Source organism: Delphinapterus leucas, chromosome 17 (assembly GCF_059928025.1).
Source record: "Delphinapterus leucas isolate spDelLeu-1000000601 "Yukka" chromosome 17, BTC_Dleu_Yukka2, whole genome shotgun sequence".
Taxonomy (NCBI): Eukaryota; Metazoa; Chordata; class Mammalia; order Artiodactyla; family Monodontidae; genus Delphinapterus; species Delphinapterus leucas.
The window spans coordinates 61,520,529-61,548,460 of NC_143145.1; the positions used below are offsets into that span (position 1 = coordinate 61,520,529).

Here is a 27,932-nt window from a genome sequence, read left to right on the forward strand (position 1 = left end):
TCATTCATATAACAAATCTTTATTAAATGCCAACTGTATGTGAGGGACTGTGCAGAGATACACAGTGGGATTGAACTGGAAAAGATACAGTCCATGACCTCAAATTACCACAGCCCAGCAGGGAAGAGGAATAATAAAGTGACTGTTCAAGTAAATATGCAACATAAACCATGATAGATGACAGGAGAGAAAGCAGAGTGCTACAAAAGCATATAACAGGGAGACTTGATTTAGTCTGTGCAATCAGGAAAAGTTTACCAAAACAAAGGACACTCTAAGATTTAAGGGATAAGTAAGATGTGGTATCTGTGTTGTGGAGGGTGGGAAGACTGCTAAGAAAAAACAGCATGTGCAAAATGCCTGTGGCAAGATGGAACCATTAGACATCATCGAGTCCAACCCTTAGGTTTCCCAGTGAAGACACAAAGGCAAGACACAAGAGTTTATGACTTACCTAGTTGTACTGTGTTAGTGTCAGAGCAGGAGATGGAATCCAGAACTCCTACCTCCAGGTCTAGTGTTCTTTCCATCCCATTGGACCTTGTATTCCCTAAGCAAATGTGGGGAATTACTAGATCATTTTCTATAATGACGTTTGTCATTTTATGGTGCATGAACCATTATGGACAATACATAATGTTGTACTTTCACTTAAAAATCATTATGGTCAAAACTTTATTCAAGATACACTTTTAATTTCCTTCCTATATTTTTATGTATTTACAAGGAATATGATGTAAAGTATAAATAAATGTACAAGAGAGCACAAAACAGAAAAGAATGAATATTCACACATTTAGCACGCTGAAGCCATAACAGCATCATAATGGACTGGGAATGTTAATGTAGCCCCCTAAGTGACTAAATTACACCCAGGAGATTCTCGCTCAGCAGTGTAAGCTGTTAGTGCTTCCAGTCATTTTGGGAAATGCATCCATTGTCCCATTCCAAGCTTAATTGGCATAATAAATGTCAATTAAAACTCCTTTAAGATTTTAAACTCAAGTGAAACTATTTATGTATAGACTCACACAAGACTTCTCTACAAACATGTCTCCTATAAGAGATACATTTCTTATACATTCACCCTGGGCTACAACATGGATACAGCACAGCAAACTTACATTCTCATAGGAAAGAAAGTTATTTTCCCCATCTTTCCTAAACATATCACTCTTAAGTTGCTTATAAACTGTTATACGTTTTATATGTTCATAGAATTCAGTTTTCTTTCAACAAATATATAGAGAGTACCAACTACGTGCCAGGACTGGAAATAATATAATAGTGAACAAGGTAGAATGCCCCCTCCCATCAGTATGGAGAGATCCTCCAAAATGCTACCAGGAAGTCCCATTCCATCCCGGATCCTAAATCTACACATGACTCCTTTTTTAACTTTTACTTATGAGGCTTAAAAGACAATTATTCATCCAGTATAAATATAAAACAGAATCTTTGTTAACTTCTATATTTGGCAAAAACATTTTTTGTGTCTTATGTACAGCTCATTAATTTCAGTGTCCAAAAATTCTGTTTTAAGTAGCCCAAGCTGCCAATTGCTTGATATCATCATCCTCTTCTTCTGGCCTCCTGGAAGATGCTGAAACAAACAAACAAAAATGGATAAAAATTAGTAATTGGTGACATTCGTACTTTCAGCACAGAAAACAGGTATGAATTATGTATTAAAAGGTATATTTTATGCAATGAAAAATAAGTGCTAAAAGACATAGGCCTGGCTATTATTTCAGGTAATTATTTGACCACAGGTGGTTGAGGTGGGGAGCAGACCTGCTCGGGATCGATGTGCAGAGGAGGATGTGCTAGACATGCGACCTGGTACTCTGTCTGGCTGTGCTGGGAGGGAGGAGGAAGGCACATTTGGAAGTCGGATATTTGCCATCTTCTTATTTAATTCTTCCTGCTCCAGTTCCTCAAGTTCTGCCATCAGCTCATCCTGAACAGAGGAAAAAGAAAGAATTAGGGAGTTAATGTTTCAAGAAGTGGGTTTCCTCCAACATAATAACAAGAACATCTGCTACCCAATTGATATGTGAGAACCCAGTGAAATGGAATATTTATTTTAAGACTAAGTCTGTTTTGCAACACTGAGCAATAATTAAAATATGAATATTTGGGGCTGTGCAAATTTGTTGTAGTTAATCTTATAATACTTCAGTCAACAGTTTTTCAAGTAATTTGTGCTTGCTGAATATATAACCTCCACAGTTTCTAGGAAATTTACACCTTGCCTGTCATTTTTCCAATGTATCTTTTATTTTCTACTGTTAAGAATTAAGAATCTGTGAGACTTTAACTAGAGGAAATAAATATTTTCATTTGGGCTAATGCTACTGAAATAAAACAACAGGTATAGCAAAACCATAACATACCAAAAGTAAAAAGAATCAAAGATATTATTGTTCCTTTGTCAAATTACCAAAACTAGTAAATATCATGCTCTATGTCTTAGTTAAGAAAGCTTCAACTCAAGGTAGGTATACTGTATTTCTTTCTTTTAGCAATAGCCCCAGAGTCTGGTTTAATCCTAAACTGTTCTTTGTCTCAAGAACCTTAGAGAGGCAAGTCTAGTTTGAGGCTTTAAGGGTAAAAGTCACCTTATGACAGATATGAGATGACTTGAGATGAATAGTTCATGTCTAACTGGCTCCAAGTGTCCTCAGGTTGAGTCCAACCCCCCTGAGAAAAGTTGGGAGTCAAAACTAAATTTGTCATCATTAGAATTCTGAGGTTGTCATTATTAGCAATGACCTAAGACACTCTTATATTCGACCAAGGAGATTTCTTCATTTATTCATCATAGAACAAATTTACTGAGAGCTCACTCCTGGCTGAACTCAGGGCTGGGGAGACAAAGTCCAAACAACAGTCCCTACATTTAAGGAGCATATTGAATGTAGGAGAAAGGCACAGAAACAAATAATTATTCTATATTAAAATGAGAGTAACAATACTATGGGCCAAGAGTGGAGATCCTTAAGCCAACCACAGCATTCAATCAAGTCACCATGTGTCAGACATACAGTAAGCTGAATGACTGTCTGACCACCATTATATCTACCTCATGAAAAGGAAATAAACATGAAAATGTATAGCATGAGGCCATGTGAAATAGTGTAGTCAGTGTAGCTGTGGGCTTTATGATGCTCCACAGGCTGAATGAATAATGTACCTTCAGCATGAATACTCTGATACCCTATTTCTGCTCACAAAACAATTAAGAACAAATATAGCAAATGTAGTAGTAGCAGAACACACTATCCTACACTGAATGTATGCCCAGAATTGCCAATAGTGCTTGATGGTTACCAACAGCACTGAAAAGATATTGATATTTTCTTTAGCAAATATGTGGTGACAGAATAATTATCTCCATCATTTTCAAACTTCAGGTATCATACACTTATTTATTCATCGATAAAAGAATTTTAGAATTTAAGAAACTTTAGAGATAGTCTAGGGATCCGGTCATTTTCATTTTATAAATAAGAAAACTAAGGGTCAGAAAAGTAAAGGGACTTACACAAAGTTTAGTAATAAATGGCAGAACCCAGAGGTCCTAATGAGCCCAGAGCTCTTTCCACCGTGTCATAGTGCACTCATTAGGTGCTTGTTAGTCTAACCAGGGATAGGCAAACTTTCTCTGGAAAGGACCAGACAGCAGTATTTTTGGCTTTGCAGACCGCATATGGTCTCTGTCTCGTAGCCTTTTTTGTTGCTATTGTCACTGCTGCTGTTGTTTTCTGCAATCCCTTAAACATATAAAAACCATCTTGTTCAACAGGCCACACAAAAACAGAACTTCAGGAGGATTTGTCCTGAAAGCCACATTTTTCCAACCCCTGGTCTATACTATTTTAAAAAGCTATTGAAGAAACAGACGAACAGACAACAAATAGAAAACAAATTTATGGTTACCAAATGGGAAAGTAGTGGGGAGCGAGGGATAAATTAGGAGTTTGGGATTAACATATACACACTACTGTATATGAAACAGACAACCAAAAAGGACCTACTGTATAGCACAGGGGACAGCACTCAATATTTTGTAATAACCTATGAGAGAAAAGAATCTGAAAAAAAAAAGATATATGTGTATGTATAACTGAATCACGTTTCTGTACACCTGAAACTAACACAACATTGTAAATCAACTATACTTCAATTTAAAAAAAAAGTAGAATGGAGAAAGATAAAATAAAATAAAACAAAACTAGAAATAAAAAGCTGTTGACACCCAGTTCTCACTTTCAAGGATTCTGTGGAACTACATCTTACTTATTAGATGTACCATTTTTAACACTACATGAACGTAGGAAGTCAGATTCTTTGCCATGGTAATCTGAGAATTGGAAATGTTTCAAAATTTGTGTGTACTTTGAGTAGAACAATTGAAATTCACAGTGCAGACATCACCATTATAATTATAGCCTGTATTATTGGACTGACTAATCTCAATGGAATGTGTGTGTTAATAATGTCACTCCACATTTATTTTGTTTCATAGCCTAAGTAATGAACAGAGGCAGCCTAACCTCTAATTTAACATGAGCATGATCTGTTTCTTGCAGAGTGACACAGTCTGCTTTGTTTTGCCCAGATGTGCGAGCACTCAATTTTTCATAATGGGGTTTTAGGCTTCAACCATTAAAAGTCACTAACTTTACATAATCACATGCTGCTTTTCCTTAATAGCTGAAAACTTAATTAGGGGGCTATTTGCCAAACTACATTAATCTTTCCTTTAAATCAGAGCTACCAACACTTCATTTCCCTCTTAAGACAGGTACTTTTCTAAGAAATTTATGCTTTAATGATATTTAAGGAAACGTGTAAGGAAACCTGCTTGCTCCATATGATGGGAAGCTGTCTTTTTTAGCGGCCACCATACTCCATTCTTTACATAGGGTCACCCACCTCATCAAAGTTATCGTCAAATCCAACTCGTTGAGAAAACGCTTCTGAGATTTCTTGGGCAACATCCTGTTGCTCTGCGATCTCTTGCATCAAATCATCTATTTTGTTCAGATCCCTGGGAAATAATATTTTATTGAAATAGTTTAGAATTTGACTTTAAAATTATGAATTTAGATATAAATTAGAAAAATGAGTCAATTTAATATAAACTCTTAGTTATTTCAGTAGGATAGTAAACATTCTGGTTGATAAGACTTACCAACTTTAAGAATTGCATTTCAAAAAAATTAATAATTCTGTATATGTACATATATCTTAACTTATGTAAATTAAATTAAATTGATAGCCATTACATTTGGGAGTCACTAGAGGGCAAATTATTTGATAACTAACCATATGTGTAGACCCATTTTGAAATTTTGTCTGGTAGGGCATATGTAAAATTTAAATATAAGCTGCTATGTATTAACTCTGCAGGAAGTGGTACCATGGGCCGCCAAGGACCACTGTGATGAAGATAAACTCGGGAAGCTCTCAGCAGCTGCTATCACCAGAAGGTGAACTCTGGAACTAGAGATCTATTTTCTAGACTGCCTAGTACGTCTGAGGTCCTGGCTCCCTGAGAACTTTCCCATAGCTGCTGATGGTCTGAGACATTACCAATGAGAGCAGGATTAGGCCTATGAAGCCCTCAGAAGAATTAGCAACTTCAGCAAAGGAATCACAGGCCCAGGACGGACAGCTGCTTTCAAGACAGTTTCTAGCACCCAAGTCCCACTGGCCTCCAACCACCCACTGAAGCTGCCAGTGTCCGAATGCCAGCATCTGAGCTGCCTCTCCAGTACCTTGTCTCTGAATCATTCCTCCAACTCTGAAGCTAGGCCAAACTGATTGGATACCAGAGAAGTGACAATTTTCCTCATTATTAAGCAATTAACACTGAAATTTTGATTCCCAGTGGAATAAATCTTTTACAAGTTTTCCATACTCTATACATGGGAAAAGCTGAGTATTCTGACATAATTTCATGTAGTAATCAAAAAGAATACTTTGCCATTCTCCTATCACCCCTTATTTCTAATTCTTATATTTATAACAAATATACAAGGATTATTTATTTAAAAATCATATGAGAAAGGTACAGCTAAAATTTGGGCCTGGGAGTGAATTTTTCTCAAAAGGAACACCCAGAGATGATGCTGCTAAACTATCCGGAGAGAAAAACTATGATTTTGTAATACATTTTAGCACACAGCTTACAGCAACAATATAGGACTGTGACTCTGATAATGAATTGAATGATCTCTCAGAGGCTGTTGAAATAATGGCTGATTGTCAATTGATTATCAAGGTAAGAAAATGTTAGCAAAGATGTCTTCAATGACTCCAGCCTCTCTCTCTCCCATCTTTTCCCATCCATGGAAGCTTCTCTACATCCCTCAGTCACTCTTTGCCCTTGCATGCCTTTGGTCCAAACTTCACTATGATATTTAACTTTGGAAAAGGATTAGGTCCCAGACATTGATTCTCAGTGTGAATATAAAGCTAATTGTTAGCCCCACTGCCACTATGAATATAGATTACTGAGCGCTTACTTTGTGCCAGGAACTCCTAAGTGCAGTATATCCTGTATCTCATTGAATTTCACAATAACCACATGAGGTAAGTACTATTATTATTTCTAATTTACTGATAAGGAAACTGACTCAGGGAGAGGCAAAGTAATTTGCCCAAGGACAGTCAGCAGGATCTGGGATTATAATCCAGAAAATCTGACCCCAAATCCATGCTTTTATCTACTATTGTATGTCAATGGTTCTCAAACATTGCTTAGTATCAGAATCACCTGGGAGCTTGGTTAAAAACAAAAAGGCCCAATCCTTTTCTTGAAGGAGCTTGGGCATCTGTGTTCTCATTAGTAGTGATTTTTGAGTCCCCCCAAAATCTGACAACCACTATTGTATAGTTCTAACACCTTCACAGATATTAACATTTAAGTCTTTTAAAAATTATAGAATGAAAATATTTGCAGGTGGAGTGTCAAACAATAGTGAGGCTACTGGGAAACGTTAAGGGCAAAACGAATGTCCTTTATTTTTTCATGGTCTTTTTTTTCTTTTGCCAATATTACTTCTGCTCTTTCTCTGAAGGAACATTCCATTCCAACATGTCAAATAGTCTCAAATGAGTAAGCCCATTCCTGTGCAGATCATCATATACTTCCAAAGCACTGAGGGAATTTATGGCTCAGAGGGAGACTAAAGTCACTCACATGTTTTCATGAACTGCTTTCATGGCTTTTGCTGCAATGCCCATGTTCCTTAACACTTCCGTGTTGGTGTGTGAGTTTTCCAAGGCTTCTCTCTGGAACTCAATGGTGGAAAGTGTGCCATCAATCTGAGTGAGCTGCTTCTCAAACCTCTTCTTTCTCTTTAGTGCCTGTAATGCAGCTAAATAAGGGAAAAGCCACATTTATAAGGAGAGAGCCAATCACTCACTCAAGACACTTGCTGAGCTGTTTACTCAGCACCAACCATGGAATCAGTATTGTTGAAACCAAAGAGGATACCAAATAAAAAATCTAAAGGGTAGCATCTATCCTTTCAGTTGCTTGTACCAACTACTGCTTCCTTAAACATTTTGTTATTCTTCCAAAGATCTGCCAAGTGTCAGAAGATGAAAAGTCAAAATTTCATAGTCTATAAAATATACCACAGAAGTGTTTCTGTTAATATTGGATTTTAGAAAAAGAATAGATAAAATAGAAGTAAATATCACGTAATAAGAAAAATAAAACTTTAGAAAAAGAAAGAATTTTAAGAACTATCTATTCTAGCCCTATTTTCTTATTTCAAAGGCAAGTTAATTGAGACCCAGAGAAGTTATATGACTTGCTTGAAGGTAGTCAGTGAGTGACAGTCCAAAGCCTAGGATGCCAAGCTTGTCTTGGTCTGAAGTGACTATGATCAGTAAGGTTACATCTAATCATAAGTGTCCATAAAATCAACACTGTAGAGTCATTCTCAAGGATTAGATGGCATACTGGTGAGGGAAAAGACCGGTGCCTTCAGAGAAATGTTATCCAAATACCCTCCCATTAACACTTAGCAAAATCTTACGTGCTTCTTTCAAAAATCACAACACTAAGAGAGTTGACTATGGCACCTTGGAAGGCACCCCGAAAAATAGGCCCTAAAATGTGAGTTTTGATAAGGCATTTAGTGAGAATGCAAGAAAACAGCAGCAGCAGGATGCTAATATGAAGATAATTAAATGGAATTGACAACGCAAATATTTTTATGGTTTCAGAGTGAACCATGTAAGTTATTGCAACAGAGATTTCTGAGGGAAGACTCTTTTCTAATGGTTTTGGTCAATTTCTTCTTGTTCTTCCAACAGATTCAGTATATTTATTCCAATGCTTTTTGTTTGGTGCATGAAGACTTCTAGCCATTATACTTTCCTGCTGGATTTTATTAATGATCTATGAATCAATATTAGTTGATCTCCATTTAACCTTTGCCTCAAATTCCATTTTGTTTTCTATTAAATTAATATTTAATATAAAGTTAATATTTATCTATTAAAATTTATATTTTGTATATTAATATTAATGTTTAATATAAAATTAATCTTTCAGCTTTCTTTTTATTACAATTTGCCTGTAATAATTTTACGTGGACCTCAATTTCAAAATTATTTTTAATTTGCTCTCTTTTGATACTGCCTATTACAGATAGCATTGAGTGTTTAATGTGTGTTATTATTTTTAACCACTCAGCTAGCCTCCAACTTTTAATGTAAGTTTTTAAGTTATTCTCATTTATTGTAATAACTGATATGTCATCTAGTATGGTCTTTTTACTATCATATTTATTGTGTTTTCTGTTTGTTACGATTTTTATTTTCTTTTTGCTTTCTTGTCTTTATATAGATTGATCAATTTTCATTTGTCCATTTTATCCCCCTTTAATTGTGGGATAGTTTTATATACTAAATTATTCTAATGGATACCCTTGTATTTAAAATATACACATATAATTAAACTTAAGTTTTCTATCCATGTTGAAAATAAATCAGAATCTATAATTAATCAGTATCTATAAAATGTATTGTCCCCAAGCAAGATTGTCTTATCACCCCAAACCCCACAGTATTTGATTGAAATAATCTAACTTTTATTAGTTCCAGATGATTACCAGTTTTTTTAATTATTCTTTCAACATTTAAGGAAACATTTCTTAAGTGCAGTAAGTTTCATAGATACAATTTCAACAGTTATTTACACTAACCAACAGAGCTTGCTGGCTTATTTTCTTACTATTGCTTCTTGTATCCTATATTGTCATGAACCCAAGAGAAGAGAGATAATGTAGGAAATAGAATATACAGAACTTGTATACAAAACTTGTATTAGTATCTTCAAGGAGATCAAGAGGCTATTGTGTTATAAGACAAGAATGGGCTTTCATAAAGACGAGCAACTAGAAAACAAGAAAAATTCTTAGAAATTAAAAACATAACTAAAAAAATAAATAAAAATGTTAGAGAGTAGAATAAATATAACTGATGACTAAATTAGTGACCTGGAATATAAAGTTAAGGAATTCTACCAGAACATAGAATGAAAAGAGAGAGAAGTTAATATATTGGAGGACAGAGCCAAGGAATCCAACATCCGTCTTACAAGGATTTCAAAAGAGAAAGAATGTTTCAGGGGGAGTGTGGATAATAATACAAGAATAAATAACAATTTCAGAAGAAAATAGAAACAACGGTGGGGAAAGAAGTAATAAAAAAATTAAAGAATACGGTTTCCCCAAGCTGAAGGAAGACTATTCTTCAGAATAAAAATACTCACTGAACACTTAGATGGGAAAAGCAAAAAATAAAAGGCACATGCTTAGACCTATACTAGTGAAATTTTGTAACTCCAAGGTAAAAAAAGAAAATCTTAAATGTTTCCAGAGGAGAAACAAGCAAAGAGATTATCTACAAAGGAATGAGACTGATATTATTATCAAACGTTTGAAATACTGGCTATCCAACAGCAATGGAATAGTGTCTTAAACTTTTTGAAATGTTTTGAAGCTAGAATTCTGTAAAAATCCAAACTATTATTTAAGTCTGAAACAAAATGAAGTCATTTTTAGACCTACAGGCATTTAGAGAATTTATATCTATGCACTGTTTCCAAAAAAAATACTTTTACTCCAGTAAAATTTTTTTTAAAAATCCAAGAAAGGACAATATAGGATACAAAAAGTAATAGTAAGAAAATAAGCCAGGGAACACTGTAGTTTAACAGTGTAACTAACTGTTGAAATCGTAGTTACATAAGAGTGTTTCTCCATGAGGTCTCTCTCTTGAAAGAGAAGGCTGCCCAGAGCTCTACAGAAGCGCGTGGGGCATGCCAACAGGCAGGCTTCCTTCCAAGGGTAGGGAGGAGGAAGCAGACAGGCTGGGGATTCTTACAGTTGCCAAAGAAAGGCTTTTTAGGTGTGGATCACTTTTCTATATTTCCCTCATGAGTGGTAACTTTCTTTCCCCGCCCCTTTCTGCCCACTGTGAAGGTCCAGGGTCAACTCGGTTCTGCTCTACTTCCCTCCCCAGGTACAACACCACAATTCCTGTCCTTGCTGAATAGCACTAACACTTAATTTAAAGAACAGCTTTTATTTATTTATTTAATCTGTCCTTTAGGAAAGAACTAAAAAAAAATAAAAAATAAAAAAAACAACTGGCACAAAGGCCTTTCTACAATATCATACAATATCACTGTGGAGAAGCTCTTCACGTGAGTGACCAGAGCTGTGTGAGGGTTTTCTCCTGAATGCAGGAATATGGCCAGCTGACCTTCTGTGCTATCACTCTGCCTGTAGATCCACACCCACTATGACATTTATTACACTGGATTATAATTTTTGTAAAATGTATTCTAATCCATCTCCCCTACACTAATTATAAGCCCTTTGTGGAAAGATACAGAATCCTATCTGTCTGTTTTCCCAGTTCCTGGCACATGGCCAACAAAATACTGTGCATAATAAAAACCAATGTTTACTGAGCATTTGCTAGATGCCAAACTGGTGTTAAGTGTTTTATGTGCATTATGTGATTTATATCATTAACTCTCACAAAAAAACTACAAGAGTAAATACTATTATTGGTCCATTTTAGAGAAGATAAGATGAATGAATACTAAATGAATAAATTTGATAATTTTGTGCACCATGACAGCACGGTATAACGGAAAGAGTATGGCCTTCAAAGTCAGAGTGTGAAATTTTCTTCCATGACTTAATAGATGTATACTCTTGGATAAGTCACTTTCCTTCTTGGATAAGTCATTTTCCTTCTCTGAGCTTCAGTTTGCTGTTCTAGAAATGAGGACATAATCCCCAAGAGTCAGGGTGATTGTTCTAAAAACTAGTGATAATTTATGGAAACCACCTTATAAAGTACCTGTACACAGTAGAGACTGAGCAACTAGATATTATTTCTATTAATAATAGTGATTTATATAACAGTCATTCATTAATGAGATTGCATATCTTATTTCTGAGACCTCCGAGCAACAAGTTACCTGTTTTTTCACCCTAACTCACCATAACAGGAACATAATATTACAAAACAGCTCTGCATTTCTATGGTACAATACATAATACTATACAGCAGAGTATCCTAAGAAGCTAAACTCCAAATACACATCCCCACCCAACATACCCAGAGGTGGAAGGTTCAAAGTCCATCTCTTTCCTATCTTGTCAGGCTGGTTCAGTGTCCGTACTTATTTGGAACCTAACTATACCCATTGACCCAAAAGTATTTTCTTTTTTTGTTTTTGAGAATTTTTAAAACTTTTCATTAAAAAAATATGCCACGCTTCCTAGTAACAATTAGTTTTAGATTACTCTTTGTAAATTGAAAAATACAATTTGGTATAAAAGATGGGGCTTTGGAATCACTAGCATTGCATTTTAATCTTACCTCTACCAATTAAAAACTGTGTGTAATAACCTTGGAATGTGACCTTAACTCTCCTTAAATGATGCTCCCTCAGTTGAAAAATAATTATAACAATAAAAATAACACCTAGAAGATAACAATAGAACATTGTACCCTGGAGTCAGGTTTCCTTTCAAATCTAGGCTCCATCTACCCACTGCTACATGGCCTTACATAGCTGCTAATTGGAAAATGTGAATATAACTCATGTGGTTGTTAAAGGTTAAATGAAATAACATATGTAAAGAAATTAGCCTGGCACATAGTGAGTAATTACTAAATATTAGAAACCTTCATCATTACCATCATCTTCTTCGCAAGATTTCAGAACTATATTTTGGGAGCCACATGATATAATGCCCAACCTTGTCAATATTTTTTATTAATAACAATAAGTTCTGGAGTTCCCTGGCAGTCTAGTGGTTAGGACTCTGTGCTCTCACTGCCAAGGGCCCAGGTTCAATCCCTGGTCGGGGAACTAAGATCCCACAAGCCACATGGTGCAGCTGACATAATAATAACAAGTTCTGGTTTGGACACAATTTTGAATGCCTATATTAACATATGGTTTCTGCCCTTAAAAACAGTTGGGAGAAATTTAAAAATTCACCAAGATGTGAGATCTCAACTTAAACTATAATCTCCATACCGCAAACTACCCATTGGCCTGAATCAGACACCTAAACTCTGAAGGAGGAAGCAGGTAATGAAAGTAAGTGAAGGAGCTGCTTGTAAATTTTGGAGATTAATCCTTTGTCAGTTGCTTCATTTGAAAATATTTTCTCCCATTCTGAGGGTTGTCTTTTGGTCTTGTTTATGGTTTCCTTTGCTGTGCTCAAGCTTTGAAGTTTCATTAGGTCCCATTTGTTTATTTTTGTTTTTATTGCCATTTCTCTAGGAGGTGGGTCAAAAAGGATCTTACTGTGATTTATCTCATAGAGTGTTCTGCCTATGTTTTCCTCTAAGAGTTTGATAGTATCTGGCCTTACATTTAGGTCTTTAATCCATTTTGAGTTTATTTTTGTGTATGGTGTTAGGGAGTGTTCTAATTTCATACTTTTACATGTACCTGTCCAGTTTTCCCAGCACCACTTATTGAAGAGGCTGCCTTCTCTCCACTGTATATTCTTGCCTCCTTTATCAAAGATAAGGTGACCATATGTGCGTGGGTTTATCTCTGGGCTTTCTATCCTGTTCTGTTGATCTATATTTCTGTTTTTGTGCCAGTACCATACTGTCTTGATTACTGTAGCTTTGTAGTATAGTCTGAAGCCAGGGAGCCTGATTCCTCCAGCTCCGTTTTTCATTCTCAAGATTGCTTTGGCTATTCAGGGTCTTTTGTGTTTCCATACAAATTGTGAAATCTTTTGTTCTCATTCTGTGAAAAATGCCAGTGGTAGTTTGATAGGGATTGCATTAAATCTGTACATTGCTTTGGGTAGTAGAGTCATTTTCACAATGTTGATTCTTCCAATCCAAGGACATGGTATATCTCTCCATCTATTTGTATCATCTTTAATTTCTTTCATCAGTGTCTTATAATTTTCTGCATACAGGTCTTTTGTCTCCTTAGGTAGGTTTATTCCTAGATATTTTATTCTTTTTGTTGCAATGGTAAATGGGAGTGTTTTCTTAATTTCACTTTCAGATTTTTCATCATTAGTGTATAGGAATGCCAGAGATTTCTGTGCATTAATTTTGTATTCTGCTACTTTACCAAATTCATTGATTAGCTCTAGTAGTTTTCTGGTAGCATCTTTACAAGCAGCTCATGCAGCTCAATATCAAAAAAACAAACAACCCAATCCAAAAATGGGCAGAAGACCTAAATAGACATTTCTCCAAAGAAGATGTACAGACTGTCAACAAACACATGAAAGAATGCTCAACATCATTAATCATTAGAGAACTGCAAATCAAAACTACGATGAGATATCATCTCACACCAGTCAGAATGGCCATCATCAAAAAATCTACAAACAATAAATGCGGGAGAGGGTGTGGAGAAAAGGGAACACTCTTGCACTGCTGGTGGGAATGTAAATTGATACAGCCACTATGGAGAACAGTATGGAGGTTCCTTAAGAAACTAAAAATAGAACTACCATATGACCCAGCAATCCCACTGCTGGGCATATACCCTGAGAAAACCATAATTCTAAAAGAGTCATGTACCACAATGTTCATTGCAGCTCTATTTACAATAGCCAGGACATGGAAGCAACCTAAGTGTCCATCAACAGATGAATGGATGAAGAAGATGTGGCACATATATACAATGGAATATTACTCAGCCATAAAAAGAAACGAGATTGAGTTATTTGTAGTGAGGTGGATGGACCTAGAGTCTGTCATACAGAGTGAAGTAAGTCAGAAAGAGAAAAACAAATACCGTATGCTAACACATATATATGGAATTTAAGGGGAAAAAAATGTCATGAAGAACCTAGGGCTCAGATGGGAATAAAGACACAGACCTACTAGAGAATGGACTTGAAGATATGGGGAGGGGGAAGGGTAAGCTGGGACAAAGCGAGAGAGTGGCATGGACATATATACACTACCAAACATAAAATAGATAGCTAGTGGGAAGCAGCCGCATAGCACAGGGAGATCAGCTCGGTGCTTTGTGACCACCTAAAGGGGTGGGATAGGGAGGGTGGGAGGGAGGGAGGCGCAAGAGGGAAGAGATATGGGAACATATGTATATGTATAACTGATTCACTTTGTTATGGAGCAGAAACTAACACACAATTGTAAAGCAATTATGCTCCAATAAAGATGTTAAAAAAAAAAAAAAAGAACGTGAAAGAGAGAGCGAGAGGTTAAGGGGAAAGGTCTTCTTTGTTTTCTCACCTGTAAGAAAGAGATAGAGGAATATTTCTCTATTATAACAATAAAAAATAGTGCAAGAGTGACGATAAATGGCCATGGACAGTGGCTCCAGTATGAAAGAGACAACAGGAAGAAGTGGGAACTCCAGAGACCAGGAGAGATTAAGCCTGATCTATGGAAGTAACACCACTGGGTTCCAGTCCTTGACTGCCATGCAGACTGCACGCCCAGGCTTCCACACGATCAAAAGAAGCAAGGGATCTGGATTTGCATCCCAAATCCTTCAAATTTAAAAGCTGAGCTACATTTTTCAAAAGAAACTTATGTGAGCAAAACAGATGATTTCTGTATGGCTGGATCTGGCCCCAGGACACCTGACACTTCTTGTGGCTTCTATCTGGCACAGTATGTTTCTCCCAAACACTAAGACCGGACGCTTCTGTTCCAAAGAGTCAAGAGGTGTATGTGAGGAGTATCCCTGTGAGCTGTTTCTCATGTGAAATGATGATGCCATGCGCCCACCATGAGATGGACAGGCTTTAACTTTGTTTTCTAATAACCAATTTAGGAAAGAAACAGTTGTATTTTTTTCAAAGACATTCGACAAATGTTGCAAATAAAGCATCACTCCTGATTTAGCAAAGAAGGACACTTTTCGAGGCGTGTAATTTAACCTATGTAGGATGTGCAATTCAATCTGCCAAGCTCCTACATGTGCTTTTAGGCAGCTGTTGAAACCTGGAAAACATTCTTTCTAAAACAAAGGAATCTACTGTATTCCTCTGTGGGGGAGAAACTTGCAGGGGTTTTGTCTCTTTGTATAACAGTGATGTTCCTTCAGCGACAGAGCTGCAGAACAATGTCCGGTATGTACTGCTGCCAAGGGATACACGAAGAGCCCTTACTATACAGCCCATTGAGAACTGGGACTGAAATGTAAGAATTACCCACTTGAACCAAAATTCAGCTAGCCCTCTGAAACTTTATCACATTGCCAGAGGAGGAAGGCTTTCAGTCATCTATGAAAAATAACTTCAAATAGCAGAAAAGAGTTGCAGTTTCATTGCTTAGATAATGTAGAGGGCATCTTGATTGGAAAGGTCAATCTGTTATTCTTTGCTTGTTCTAGGTGTATAAATCCGTGCCATTGTTCATCTATTAGTTGGCAAAAAAGGAAGAACATTTTAGGAGCCATCATATCTAGTGACTACAAACAAACCTATCTGTGAAATATGAAACTGAATTACAACAGCTCTACTCTCTCCCAGGAACGGGTGATTTCTAGAGAAGGCCTAAAAAGATGAAGCTTGGAAGACTTAATCCCAGAGAGTGGTTAAGTGACATGCCACTCACAATTGGTTATGTCTTCTTTTGCTTTTAACTGGGAAGTCTCATAATCGTGTTGTTTTATTTGAGAAACTTCAACATAAGCCCCGTTCTTACTCACATACAACTCACTTCATTAAACAATAGTTCTATTTATGGCAACTCATTATAGTTCTCGAAAAACACAATCTGAGTAAGCATCACCATGAGCATTCCATAAATGGAATAAAAACAAAATGTTTCTGTTCAAAGTCACAGTTTAGATTGGAAACAGCTGGGGAAATATTAGAAAATTCTAACATTCATTTATTTGTCCAGGGCCTACCCATTATGAATTTTCCCCAGGCTTTGTCATTTTTAAAAAAATATCCTTCATCCATTAATTTCAGTCACTCCACAGGTATGCACCGGAGATCCACCACATGCTTGGCACTGCAGGGGCAAAGAAATAAGGCTACAATCTCAGAGGAGGCAAAATATAAAATGGGCATTCAATCACTTATTCATCATTCAACAAGCATTTATTAAGCACCTACCATCTTACAGTAGCTGTCTCCATGGATACCAACTTGTATAAGGTACATCCTTCACTTCAAGTAGCATAGGAGACATTGAGGAAAATAATAAGAGACATGTACAAGGCACAGTGGATACACAGAGGAATGTACACACTACACTCTCTCTGGAGGGTAAGGGAAGACCTCACAGGGAAGGTAATGAAGCCAGGGTGACTGTCTACACAGATGCTCAAACCACACTGCCCAGTAAGAAGCATGAATGATGAAACACATTACTTCTAGCCCCTGACCCTCTCCCCTGCTGCAAATCTCTTTACTAAATGATGTAAAGTTTCTGGCTGAGAAACGGGAGCAAATCACACCAGTTTGCCACACTAGCTGGAACTTATAAGTAAGATCACACTTTCAGAGGTCTGGCCAATATAAAATGTCATTAAAAAGGGTAAATAGCAAGCTAAAAGAAGGTTAGACCACATAAATGATGTAGTGGATTATACAATGGCAAAGCATATGCTTGAGAAAACAATAAAAAAGGAATGAGAGATATTCTGAGGAAAGGGCATTTGGAAGAGGAATATTGCTGGAAGCAAGCCAGTAATGTTGTACTGAATTTTGTGTTAAAAAAAAAAAAGAGTGATTGATTAATATTATGAAGTGTAAAGGATTACAAAGAGGTGGCCTTAGCCATCTGCAGAAAGATAGAAAGAGACAAGGGAAATGGAAGTTATTGTCCAACAGAAATGATGTTCTTCTCCGCATCCTAAAAAGCTCACACTTACTTTTGGAGATAAGGCAGTTCTTACTGCCAGGATGTCACCCAAGAGATTAATAGAGGAGATAAATCTGAGAGGGGAAGGTCATGACCTAAAAGTGCTATTAGGCTTGAGTTGCCAAAAAAGGAAGGAATGCTTGCATAAAAGACTCATTTTATTTATTTTTTCCTTTTTTAAAATTAAAAAAAAATTTTATTGGAGTATAGTTGCTTTAGACTGCTATGTCAATTTCTGCTGTACAGCAAAGTGAATCATCCATACATGTACGTATATCCCCCCTTTTTTGGATTTTCTTCCCATTTAAGTCACCACAGAGCACTGAGTAGAGTTCCCTGTGCTATACAGTAGGTTCTCATTAGTTATCTATTTTACACATAGCAGTGTGTATATGTCAATCCCAATCTCCCATTTCATCCCACCCACCCCGATTTCCCCCTCAGTATCCATACGTTTGTTCTCTATGTCTGTGTCTCTATTTCTGTTTTGCAAATAAGATCATCTATACCATTATTCTAGATTCCACATATATGCGTTAATATACGATATTTGTTTTTCTCTTTCTGACTTACTTCACTCTGTAAAAAAGGCTCATTTTAAATATCTACCGAAATTCCTATTTTTCATAATTAATTGCTTCCAAGGTCAATTTCCAGGCAAGTAAAATTAGCTTGTTATTGGAACACTATACCAATGTATTAATTAAAATCTACTTGACATTCTTTGTAAAGACCCAGTTAAGTGACCAGGCAGGATGTATAACCAATTGAATGAATAAGTTTTCTACTTGCTACTAGTATTATTAGTAACCTGACAAATTGGTAACCTTTATGGGCCTGCTATTGCCTAGAATATAGAGGAAAAAGTATGAACATGAAACCAGCAAATATTAAATAGAAAAACTCAGAAAACAGCTGATTATGCTTCATTCTACAGGGTAGACATAGGTATCTATGGATATAATTTTGTATGCTGTGTGTGTACCTTTTTGTATGTCTGTATATGCGAATATGTGTATATGCATGTGTTTGTATGTGCATGTGTGTATATGTATCTATATATGGATATATGTGTTATGTGTATATGTGTGTGTGTGTGTGTGTAATATGGTTCTATTTCCTACTTGTAAATAAGTATTCCTTGTTCATATGATGCACCAATAGTTCCAACTACTGTGCCCACGGCTTGTAGGTGCTCCTGAGAACCAACAAATTTTACCCCTAGAGCCCCCATTAGCTCCCACTGCTTATGATTCTATGATTATTCCCCAGAGATCCTATGACCAACAAATCTGGAGGAATACAAAAAAAAAAAGTCTGGAGGAATACATAATTCTTATCCTCAAAGCAAGGTGACTATTACTAACTTAAATTCTTGAAGAAAGGTTTACTTTGACATTGGTGATGAACTCTATGTACTATTCTTTAGTTTTTCAAATGTAAGTGAGAGAAAAACACTCAACAAATATAATAGTTTACATAAATATAGTTTACATGAATAAAAGTTGTCAAACTGCTCAAAAGATGATAAAACATAGGTTCTTGTGTATATGATCTTTGAAATATGTGTAAATTGGCTTAACATAATCATAACTTTTTTTTCTTGCTTCAGTCAACACAGTAGAAGTTCTGAGTTAGGATAATATCTTTGTTCAAACTCCAAGGTTACACTGACTTTCATTTTACATGAATGAAATATACAAAAAGAATGGTAATATAAATAGCACTGCTCATTGAGAAAGGCCTGTTGAACAATGTTCCTGCTACAGCAAAGAAGACACACCCGTTATGACTGTGCAGCATATAGCGCTCTGTGAAAGAACCAAAAAGGCTCACTAAAAATTCATGTTCAGATAGAGAATGAAATGTCCAAAATGTTTGGTCACACAATTTTATTTCTCTAACTTCATATGTAAGCCAAATATAAAAGTGTAAACTTTATTAATTTAAGCTCACTGGTTGACATTCAATTTTAAGTTTTTAAATAACTTCTAATACAAGGATTCCCAAATTTTAACAGAGAATAATCAACTTTTCCTTTCCTATACTTTCAAAATCACCACTCCTCCTTGCTTGCCTTTTTGGGTTTGTTATGTTTGAGGGTAGCAATTACACTGTTGGTATTTAAGTCACTAGACTGCCAGATTAAGAAGAGGTGTTGGAGGCTGCACAGAGCACATGATGGGCAGGGCTTTAGCTATTCCCCATTCTCTCACTGGAAATTCCCGCAAGATAGAAATATTTGAGCAAAGGGCTTAGCAGTGGGCTGAGAGAGCCACTGGTCCAGGTTTAAGAGCTCTTACTGCTTTAAAGTATGACCATATAAACTTCGTACTAAGTCCTAAATATTTCCAATAAGTAATTCTCTATTAATACCACTTGTTTGAGGTAAGTAATTAAAATCTCTGGTACAAGAAAGTCAGGTACTCAGGAAATGGCTTATTATTTGCTTTATATTTATTCCAGACTCTTGTTTTGTTTTTTTTATCCTTCACCTTCTGCAAATTTTTGAGCAATTGTGTATGTGTTAGAACTTCTATAAAATTATAGTCAGAAAAAGTAGGAGAAACTAAAATTATTGGTATATGCTATAAGTTCTGGATGTAGTTTGCTAAAGCAAAGGATTGAGAGTGTAGTTTTAAAAAATAAAACCTCAATATTATCTATATATTTTAAGTGATTGTGATAATTTTGTCCCTTAAGAGCACAAATAGATTCACGTGTACTTAAGCGTATTACAAAAATTGAATACCAAAATAGATTATTCATGCCCTTTCCAAAACTGACCCCCAAAGCAAAGCATCATAAACTTTAAAACTCAGAATCAGATGTCTTGCCTTATAGGCACAGGCTAGAGTATTATGTGTTTTGAGTTTTTTTTTTTTCTGTTATCTTGAAAATAAAATCTGATCTGAAATAAGTAGCCCTAAATACTGAGAAACATACTAGTAATACTAAGTACATCTGAGGACAGTTCACAGTAATCTCCTGTTGTAGTTTCTTGAAACTGCATAAATCATATGATTTTGGCATAATCATGGTATTAGTAGTAACTTTTCTACCTTATTCTATTTTATTGTGGCTGATTAAGTAAACTACAAAATAGCATAAATCAAGGAAAATTATATTTTTGCTGAATGTAAATATTTCCCAAAATATGGTGCTCTATTCCAGCTTTGTGGAATTTAAATGAAGAATAATAACAAATGAACGTTCCAATATTTATACTATAGCTTCAAATTCATGAAGGAAAAAAATAAACTAGGTGTAAAGTTATATAACACAAGAAACAGTCCCAATTACCCTCATAGAAGAAGCTACGGGTTGGCCAAAAAGTTTGCTCAGGTCTTTCCATGCCCGAATGAACTTTTTGGCCAACCCAATATGATAGGTCAGCAAACTGTCAAAATTTGTACCACAGACACTTGAAAGACTGATTCTAGAACAGATACACTCTATACTCTAGTTTCTGAGGAAGTAGAAAAGAAGCCAGTGGTAACTAGAAGCCAATACGAGTTCACAAGGTGAAAATTTAGTTCAAAAACTAATCTCATGGGCTTCTTTTCTTTGGGTTACTGGATGATGACCAAAGAAAAAATATGGACCACCCACTGGCCTTCTAACTTTATACATACCAAATTCACCCAGAAAGCTATGAGTACCAGAATTCTAAACCTTATCCCAGATCTCTTGAAACAGAATCTCCTGCTGTGGCAGCTTAAAAAGCTTTCCAGGTGAATCTGATGAAGTTAACACACTACCAGTTCATAAACCAGCATTGTGAACCAGAGGTGTGTGAATATAGTTTGGTTTTAGGAATGTAATTCGCAAGGTATACTGAGGCATTGTTGGGGAAAAGAGAAAAAAACTTAGAGAAATAAGATGGTGTGGGGTAGAGATAGAGGTCAGGTGTATTCATAGCTAGATGAATAACTAAACTCACTGAGTGCTGAGGTGTCAAACCGGTAATCATGCCTTAGCTGAATCTTACATGAAACATCATTGCTATCATGCAGAGGTGATCCTGGAACGAAGTCTCTAGTGGTGTGTCATGAGCTTCTGTCCTTGGTTCTGTCTTATTCAATACATTTTAATACTTGGACAACAACAAAAAAGGCAGCTGAATAAATTTGTGACTGATTCAACCAAAAGAAATGGCTCATATATAAGCCAATGAAATTGGAATTTTAGAATCTTAATTTTAAGGCAACTGAAAATAAGATGATATTGAATAGAAATACATGTAAAACACGGAATGCAAGTTTAAAATATTGATTTTAAAAAGGGGGGGAAGGGTAAACCTGGCTGGGATTTTTAATTCTTTCCAAGTCGAGTTGTAGACCCTTGCCAGGGCTCAGAGGGGTGTGGGAGGTATTAAGAAAGCGAGAAGTTTTAAAATTACAGTTTAAGTGAATAGGGCTCCCAGGAGTGGTCCAGACATTTTAGGTGCCCCCCAACCAGGGGGTAAAGCCTGACGGGAGCTCCCGAGGTGAGGGAGGAAGTTGAGGGTGGAGGTTGAGGAAGGGTCGCATTTCTATTGATCTGTCTTTTCCAGAAGAGAAATGGGCAGTTGACCTGAGAATAAGATCCAGGTATTGGATGCCCCAGGAATAAAATTCTTTTCCCTGGCCCCAGAATACACAGGGTGTGGTACAACAATTGGATAATCAGAGGCAAACAGAACACTATTGTGATGCCTGGTTGTAATTTGAATACTGGGGGACTCTGGGACCCTGCACAACGATTGTGGAGTCACAGTACCCTATACACTTCCCTAAAGAAAACTAATTCCGGTGCCTGAGATGACTTGTCAGAGGCTCTGGGAGTGTTTCTTCACAATTAACACAGCGGGAGGTTTATTTCTCATCCGGGTATCTGAGTGATGCCAGAGGAGAGGAGAAACAAGAGAACAGAACAGGGGAGGAAGAAAGGAGAGAAGAGATAGTGCCTCCCAGTTTAACAGCCCATTAAATAATACATACAGGTTCTCAAATTGCATCAGAATCATTGAGTTATTTGTTCAAAGTTCAGGTTTCTGAACTCTACACTCAACCCTAAATTAGAATTTTTAGGGGCGTCCCTCTGAGTATACACTTTAACCAGCATCCTCCAGGGCTTCTGATGCGGCTGATCTGAGGCCCACATTCTGAGAAATTCTATTAGGAAAAGAGGTCGCCAGGTAAGTGATATCTCCCAGGGGAACTTCCATCTGGGTCCTGCAGTCTGTGCCTGTCTCCTATTACCTGAGCCATGCTTTTGTCCTCACTAGTTTGGCACTCAACCAGCTGATACCGATGTGGTTCTCTTTACCAATTTCTTCTGGTCTCCGGTGTCTGAGATTGCAGACTTCAGCTCTGTGACAACTATCATAAAAAGCCCAAAGAGACTCCAGCATTGAGCTAAACTAGTGGGACTGTGCCCACATCCTGACTCCAAAGAAGCCCCAAACTGCATCATGACTCTGAAAACAAATTCATCCTTGCCCCCAAACACCTCAGGGCTCAAAGTGAGCCAGCTATGCACACAAGACTCTCTGCCTTGAGGTCTCATTTCACCAAACAGACACCTGGCAAAGACGTTGAGTGACCTCGGCTCCGAGTTGTCACTGGAATCCTGTGAAATGAAACTGAGGAGGGATTTTGGTCAAATTCACTTCCTCTCTGTCTCAACCTCTCACCTCTGTAAGTCCACTTTCCAACAGCCTGAGGCCTAGTGATAACTCCAGCCTGGATCCACCCCTTTCCACATAGTTACATATTTGGATTTCTTGTTCTGCCTGGGAAAATGTAAGCAACAGGGCCACCACAAGAGTGAGGGGAGAGAGTAGAGCGGTACCGAGGGGGAAGATGTCAAGGGGCACTCACTCTCTGACTGACCTGCCCTGGTGAGCAAACCTCAGCACGGGAAGCGGTAACTGAGGAAGTGACAGAGGTGGGGTTGCAGAACAGGAGACTCAGGCAAGTGACTGCTGTCCTCAACTATGTGAAAGGTCTTCACATGACAGGTGGAGTAGATTTATTCCGTGTTATTCCAGAAGACAGATTGGAGCCAGTATGTGGATCTTACTAGGAAATTGATGTCAGCTTTAAAAAAAAAAAAAAAAAACGCTATTTTATCACAAAGGGTGATATATATAAAGTGCTGAACGGAGGGCTTGACACAGTAATGTCATTAATCATCAAACCTTTGAGGATTAACTTTATCACCACCATTATGCAGATGAAGAGACTGAGACTCAGGCCAAGTAAATGGCCTAAAGTCACGCCGTTTCTAAGTGTCAGGACAGGGCCAGGAATCAAACCCAGGGCTATCTGCTTTGAAGCCCAGGCTCTTGACTACAACACTAAATTACTTTCTATCAGATATTTACACATTGACGAAAACTGAATAAGGATATTACACTTAAGCAAATCCCTGTGACCATCTCTTAATGATTTTATTAAAAAAAAAAAAAACTCATAAGGGAGGTTAGAACAGTGACCTCTAAGGTGTTCCACCAACTAGTGTGGCAGGAGGGAGTTGCAATGTACTAAAATGTTGATACCTTCAGCTCCTGAGGCCTCCAGCCTGGGGTGTCCAGAGTCCTCGAGCTGTGCTTGTCCTTAGTTATCCCAGTGATACATACAAATATTATCGGTGCCCATGGGTGCCATGATATGAAAAGAGTTAGGAAGCACTTCAAGACTAAGAGACCTTGTATTTCTACCCCACTAACATTACCATGGATTTAGTTTTCTCATCCTTGACCCTGGCTACAGGGCAGAATCACCTGGGGGCACCTTTAAAAAATATTGATGTCCAAACCCCACCCCAGCCAATTAGATTAGAATCTATGCGGGCAGGATCCCACAGGCATCAAGGTGACTTTCACATACAGTCAGGACTGAAAACTGCTCTAGATGATAGTGCTCAGCAAAAATAGAAAAAAAAATTAAGTGACGTATAAAAAAATCTGCTTTTCCACAAAGCAGATTACTAGCTTATATAAAGCAGGAGTTCTGTCATAGTAATCTGAGTAAACTGCACTAAAGAATGTCTGCTCTTCTCAAGTTTTTAACCAAATTATAGATCTTGCTTCAATTGTTCCTCTTTTAGATCAACAGAGCCTTGATATCATGGCTGTTGCAAAACCAGTTTGGTGGTGCCCATTCAGGCTCTTTTTGGTAGATTATGGTAACTGCCAAAGAGGTTTGAAGTAAGAATTAGCTATCACTGCACAGCCTTGCTACAAGTTGCAATGAAAGCAAGTTTCAGACTCAGATCTGCGGATACACTTATTAAACAAACATACATTGGCCAAGCAGGCAAAAAAAGTTTCTCAACCTGTTTATGAGCTCAGTGAAGTCCCAGCTCTATGCCCTTTTAGTCTAATACACCTTATACGAAAGGCTCACTGAACACAGACAGCGACCTTTCCTGGCAGGGTGCTGTGCTCTGTGGGAGTTCAGACATCCACCTGAACCAAGGACTGGACACTACACTGATTTGATCAAGCCCCGGGTACCATCCTCACGTTGTTAGTTATACACCTAGTACATTCTTAATGCCTGTTCTTATGTGGGGAGCAAGGAAGTATCTCTAAACTATCTCAGCCAAACCACAGGTTTAGAATACCCACAATTTCACCAGTCAGATCCCCTTTCTAACATTTATTATGCTAATTTAAGAGTTACTCATTTTACCCATAAAATCCATTTTTGACACTGCGAATGCTAACTGTCGAAACTTCTGTTGCAGAGAACTAGAGCATGGAAGAATTTGTGCTGGCTGGGAGTACGGCCCTTTCTGATATGATACTAGCTGGCTGCTCAGCCAGTATTCTTGACAGCATGTTAGCTGACTAACCACCTCTGGGAGTAAAACTCTAACTGCACATGCAGATGTCACTTTGATTAACAGGTAAATTACGGCCATTCTGACACTGACATTGTGTAGCACAAGACCCATTTAGCACTAAGTATATTTGACCTTATTATGTGTGTGAAAATATTTCTTGGGGCTAACGGAAAACAGTACCCATACGTATATGAAGTTATTTGGTTTATTTGGAAGATGCTGATATTGACAGTGTTTCGAATGCATGGCCTGTGATTGGATTCTTTCCATAGTTTAGATTACAGATGGCCTCATGCTAACCAGACTCTTCCTACTTCCAGGGCCACTGTAGAATCAGGCTTGGGCTAACTCCAATGAAGTTCCCATGGATAAATGATGAAAAAGAAATAGCTTTTCTGAAACCAATTGATTATTTGCACTTGATACATCTCTAGCTACTCTGATTTAAGGAAGTTAGATTGATGTTCCTGATTAGTGTTGTCTTTATTTATTTTTTTTTGGTGTCTTTATAAAGTCTACTTGTAGACACTTTATTTAGTGCATTGCCAACTCAAGAACGTTATATTATTTTACATTCTTTTCTTCTGAAAGCAAATCTATATTTCTACCACTTCATAGAAGCAGACGTTTCATTTTTCAGATTTTTTTAAGCCAGTATTTACTGAGCAACCGCTGTAAAGCTACATACAGATCCAAGTGGATAACAAATCAAAAAAAACACAAAAAAAATCTTTGACAGAGTACCTTGATGGGTACTCTAAGCAAATGGCAGAGTACCCATCAAACTGAAGAGGAAGGGCCCAGGAACAGAACAACAAATGGCTTTTTAGCAAGTCATATTGGCATAGTCTCTCTGTAGAAATTGCCATTTAATAACATCCCAAAATATTTCAGACACGAAGTAAAAATAGAAACCAGCACTTAACTCTAAAACAGCCTATAATGTGGACAAGAGTTACATGCAAGAGCAGAGGAAAATGAAACTTGGCCTTTTTGTTGTTGGTAGTAAATGGGCGCAAATGTCATTTTTATGGAAAGAGCAGGATTTTCAAGGTCGACTCCAGGAGACATGATTCCTTTCCTGTGTTAAACAATGGCAGGGTCATTTAGGGCAAACTAAATCTTCCCAAGGCTTCATTACGACTCGAGAAGCCCAACTTGAGGATGCAAGTTCAGGGTTTGGTGGTGAGCAGAGTCCTAAATTGCCACTTCTATTTCTGGGTCTGTCACTGAACTTGTGTTACAAGAGCAAATCACTTCAACTTCTTGCTGGGTTTTTATATGTGCCACGGGTGTTGTTTAGATCTATTCTCTATAGAGAGAGCCATACACTGAAGAAACCAATTAACTCTGGCAAAGAACAAAAGGTTCAAGGTGCAAGGGGATCACCAAGAATCATTACTGACTTAAAGTCCTTTCCGCATGGCAAAAGCCAGTGATAGAATTAATATTTAATTCTCCGACATTACTTTTTTGGTATAATAGCTCAACTGCACAACAGCCAACTAAAGTCTTCAACAGCTGAGGAAAAGGGAAACCAGAACATACTAGAATATACTTCAATGGAGATTTACAAGCAAGTTAAAATGTGCGATTCAAAATACAAACACACGGCAGAAAAGTTGATATTTAGCATCGAAATCAGCAGGACTGGACCAGGGTGAGACAAGCCAGGAGTAAAATTTAAGGGGGCACCCAAAAAAGCAATAATCAAGATAAATAATATTTCAATGCAATATTTGTGAAATTCAAAATTAATGCAAAAAAAATCCACGATAAACAAAACATCACATTTCAGAACGAATTTGAAATAAAGAAGGGCTGTGCAGAACACATAAGGGCCAGCTGCAACAGAAAAGAATCAATAATACCAATCCTGTTTTTATTTTAAATATTGATATTTTGTTCATTATGGATGCTTTTGTATCAACTTTGAGTTTTTAAAATATTGCATAAAAATATTGTTCATCTTGATTCCTGAGATATGTGATGCCTCCTTACATTTTGCCCTCTAGGATTGTGCTTTGCTCAGCTCTCTCTAACTCCGGGCCCCTGGGGGGTCATTACCAGTTTCTAGAAAGGCCATGGGAGCACACCTGGTGGCCTGGGGGACAGGTGCTGTGGGCCAGACCGGACTGTCCCCAAGGAAACGGCTGGAGGTAGGAGGGGGAGAGTTCATGCCTGGGGCCAGACCCCGAGCCTACCTCGTTTATTCTTCGTGCCGTGCTTCCTGGCCAGGCTGAGCTCTCTCTGGATTCGATTTTCCAGGTACTCTTGTTTCTTGCTCAGCATCTCTTCTGTCTCCCGAAGTCGAGCCAGGGCTTCCTGGGAGCTGGGAGCAGCTCGGCTCTTGGAAGAGCCTCCCCCTTTAAAGAACTTGCCCAACTTGCTCATGGTTGTGGAGTTGAAGGGTGAGAGCGGTCCCGGGAGCGTCCCAGGGCTCCCCGGGGCCGCGCCTGGGGAACAGGTGAGCGCGATCGGGCTCGGGTCTCGGAGGCCCAGACCCGGGAAGGCGGCGATCCTGGGAATCAACACGTCGTCGGGCTTGCCCAGGTGACACCCTCTCCTGGGCATTTCCTGGCCGCCGGCTGGGCCCCGCCCCGTCGCGCGGCAGGGGCGGGGAGGGCACCGGAGTCGGACGTGGCCGACCGGCGCCACCCGGCCCCCGGGGAGTTCAGGCGGAGAAAAGAGTTGAAAAG

The 27,932-nt window shown here is 37.8% G+C and overlaps 1 protein-coding gene across 1 annotated transcript; it reads right to left on the reverse strand.

The window, feature by feature from the left end:
* Positions 1 to 27,809, reverse strand: CHMP4C (charged multivesicular body protein 4C). Its single transcript, XM_022554995.3, has 5 exons — positions 27,438 to 27,809; positions 7,214 to 7,391; positions 4,942 to 5,056; positions 1,795 to 1,960; positions 1 to 1,603 (listed from the first exon to the last, which is right to left on the reverse strand). The coding sequence occupies exons 1-5, from the start codon at positions 27,805 to 27,807 to the stop codon at positions 1,539 to 1,541; spliced, it is 894 nt and encodes a 297-aa protein (XP_022410703.2). The 5' UTR covers positions 27,808 to 27,809; the 3' UTR covers positions 1 to 1,538.
* Between the last annotated feature and the right edge of the window lie 123 nt (positions 27,810 to 27,932).

Excerpts from the sequence above, each read along its gene's own strand:
- CHMP4C (XM_022554995.3), bottom strand. The coding sequence starts at position 27,807 with ATGCCCAGGAGAGGGTGTCACCTGGGCAAGCCCGACGACGTGTTGATT. Across the intron at positions 7,392-27,437 it reads CGGCACGAAGAATAAACGAG|CTGCATTACAGGCACTAAAG; the intron begins GTAGGCTCGGGG and ends TCCCTTATTTAG. Across the intron at positions 1,961-4,941 it reads TTGACGATAACTTTGATGAG|GATGAGCTGATGGCAGAACT; the intron begins GTGGGTGACCCT and ends TCCTCTGTTCAG.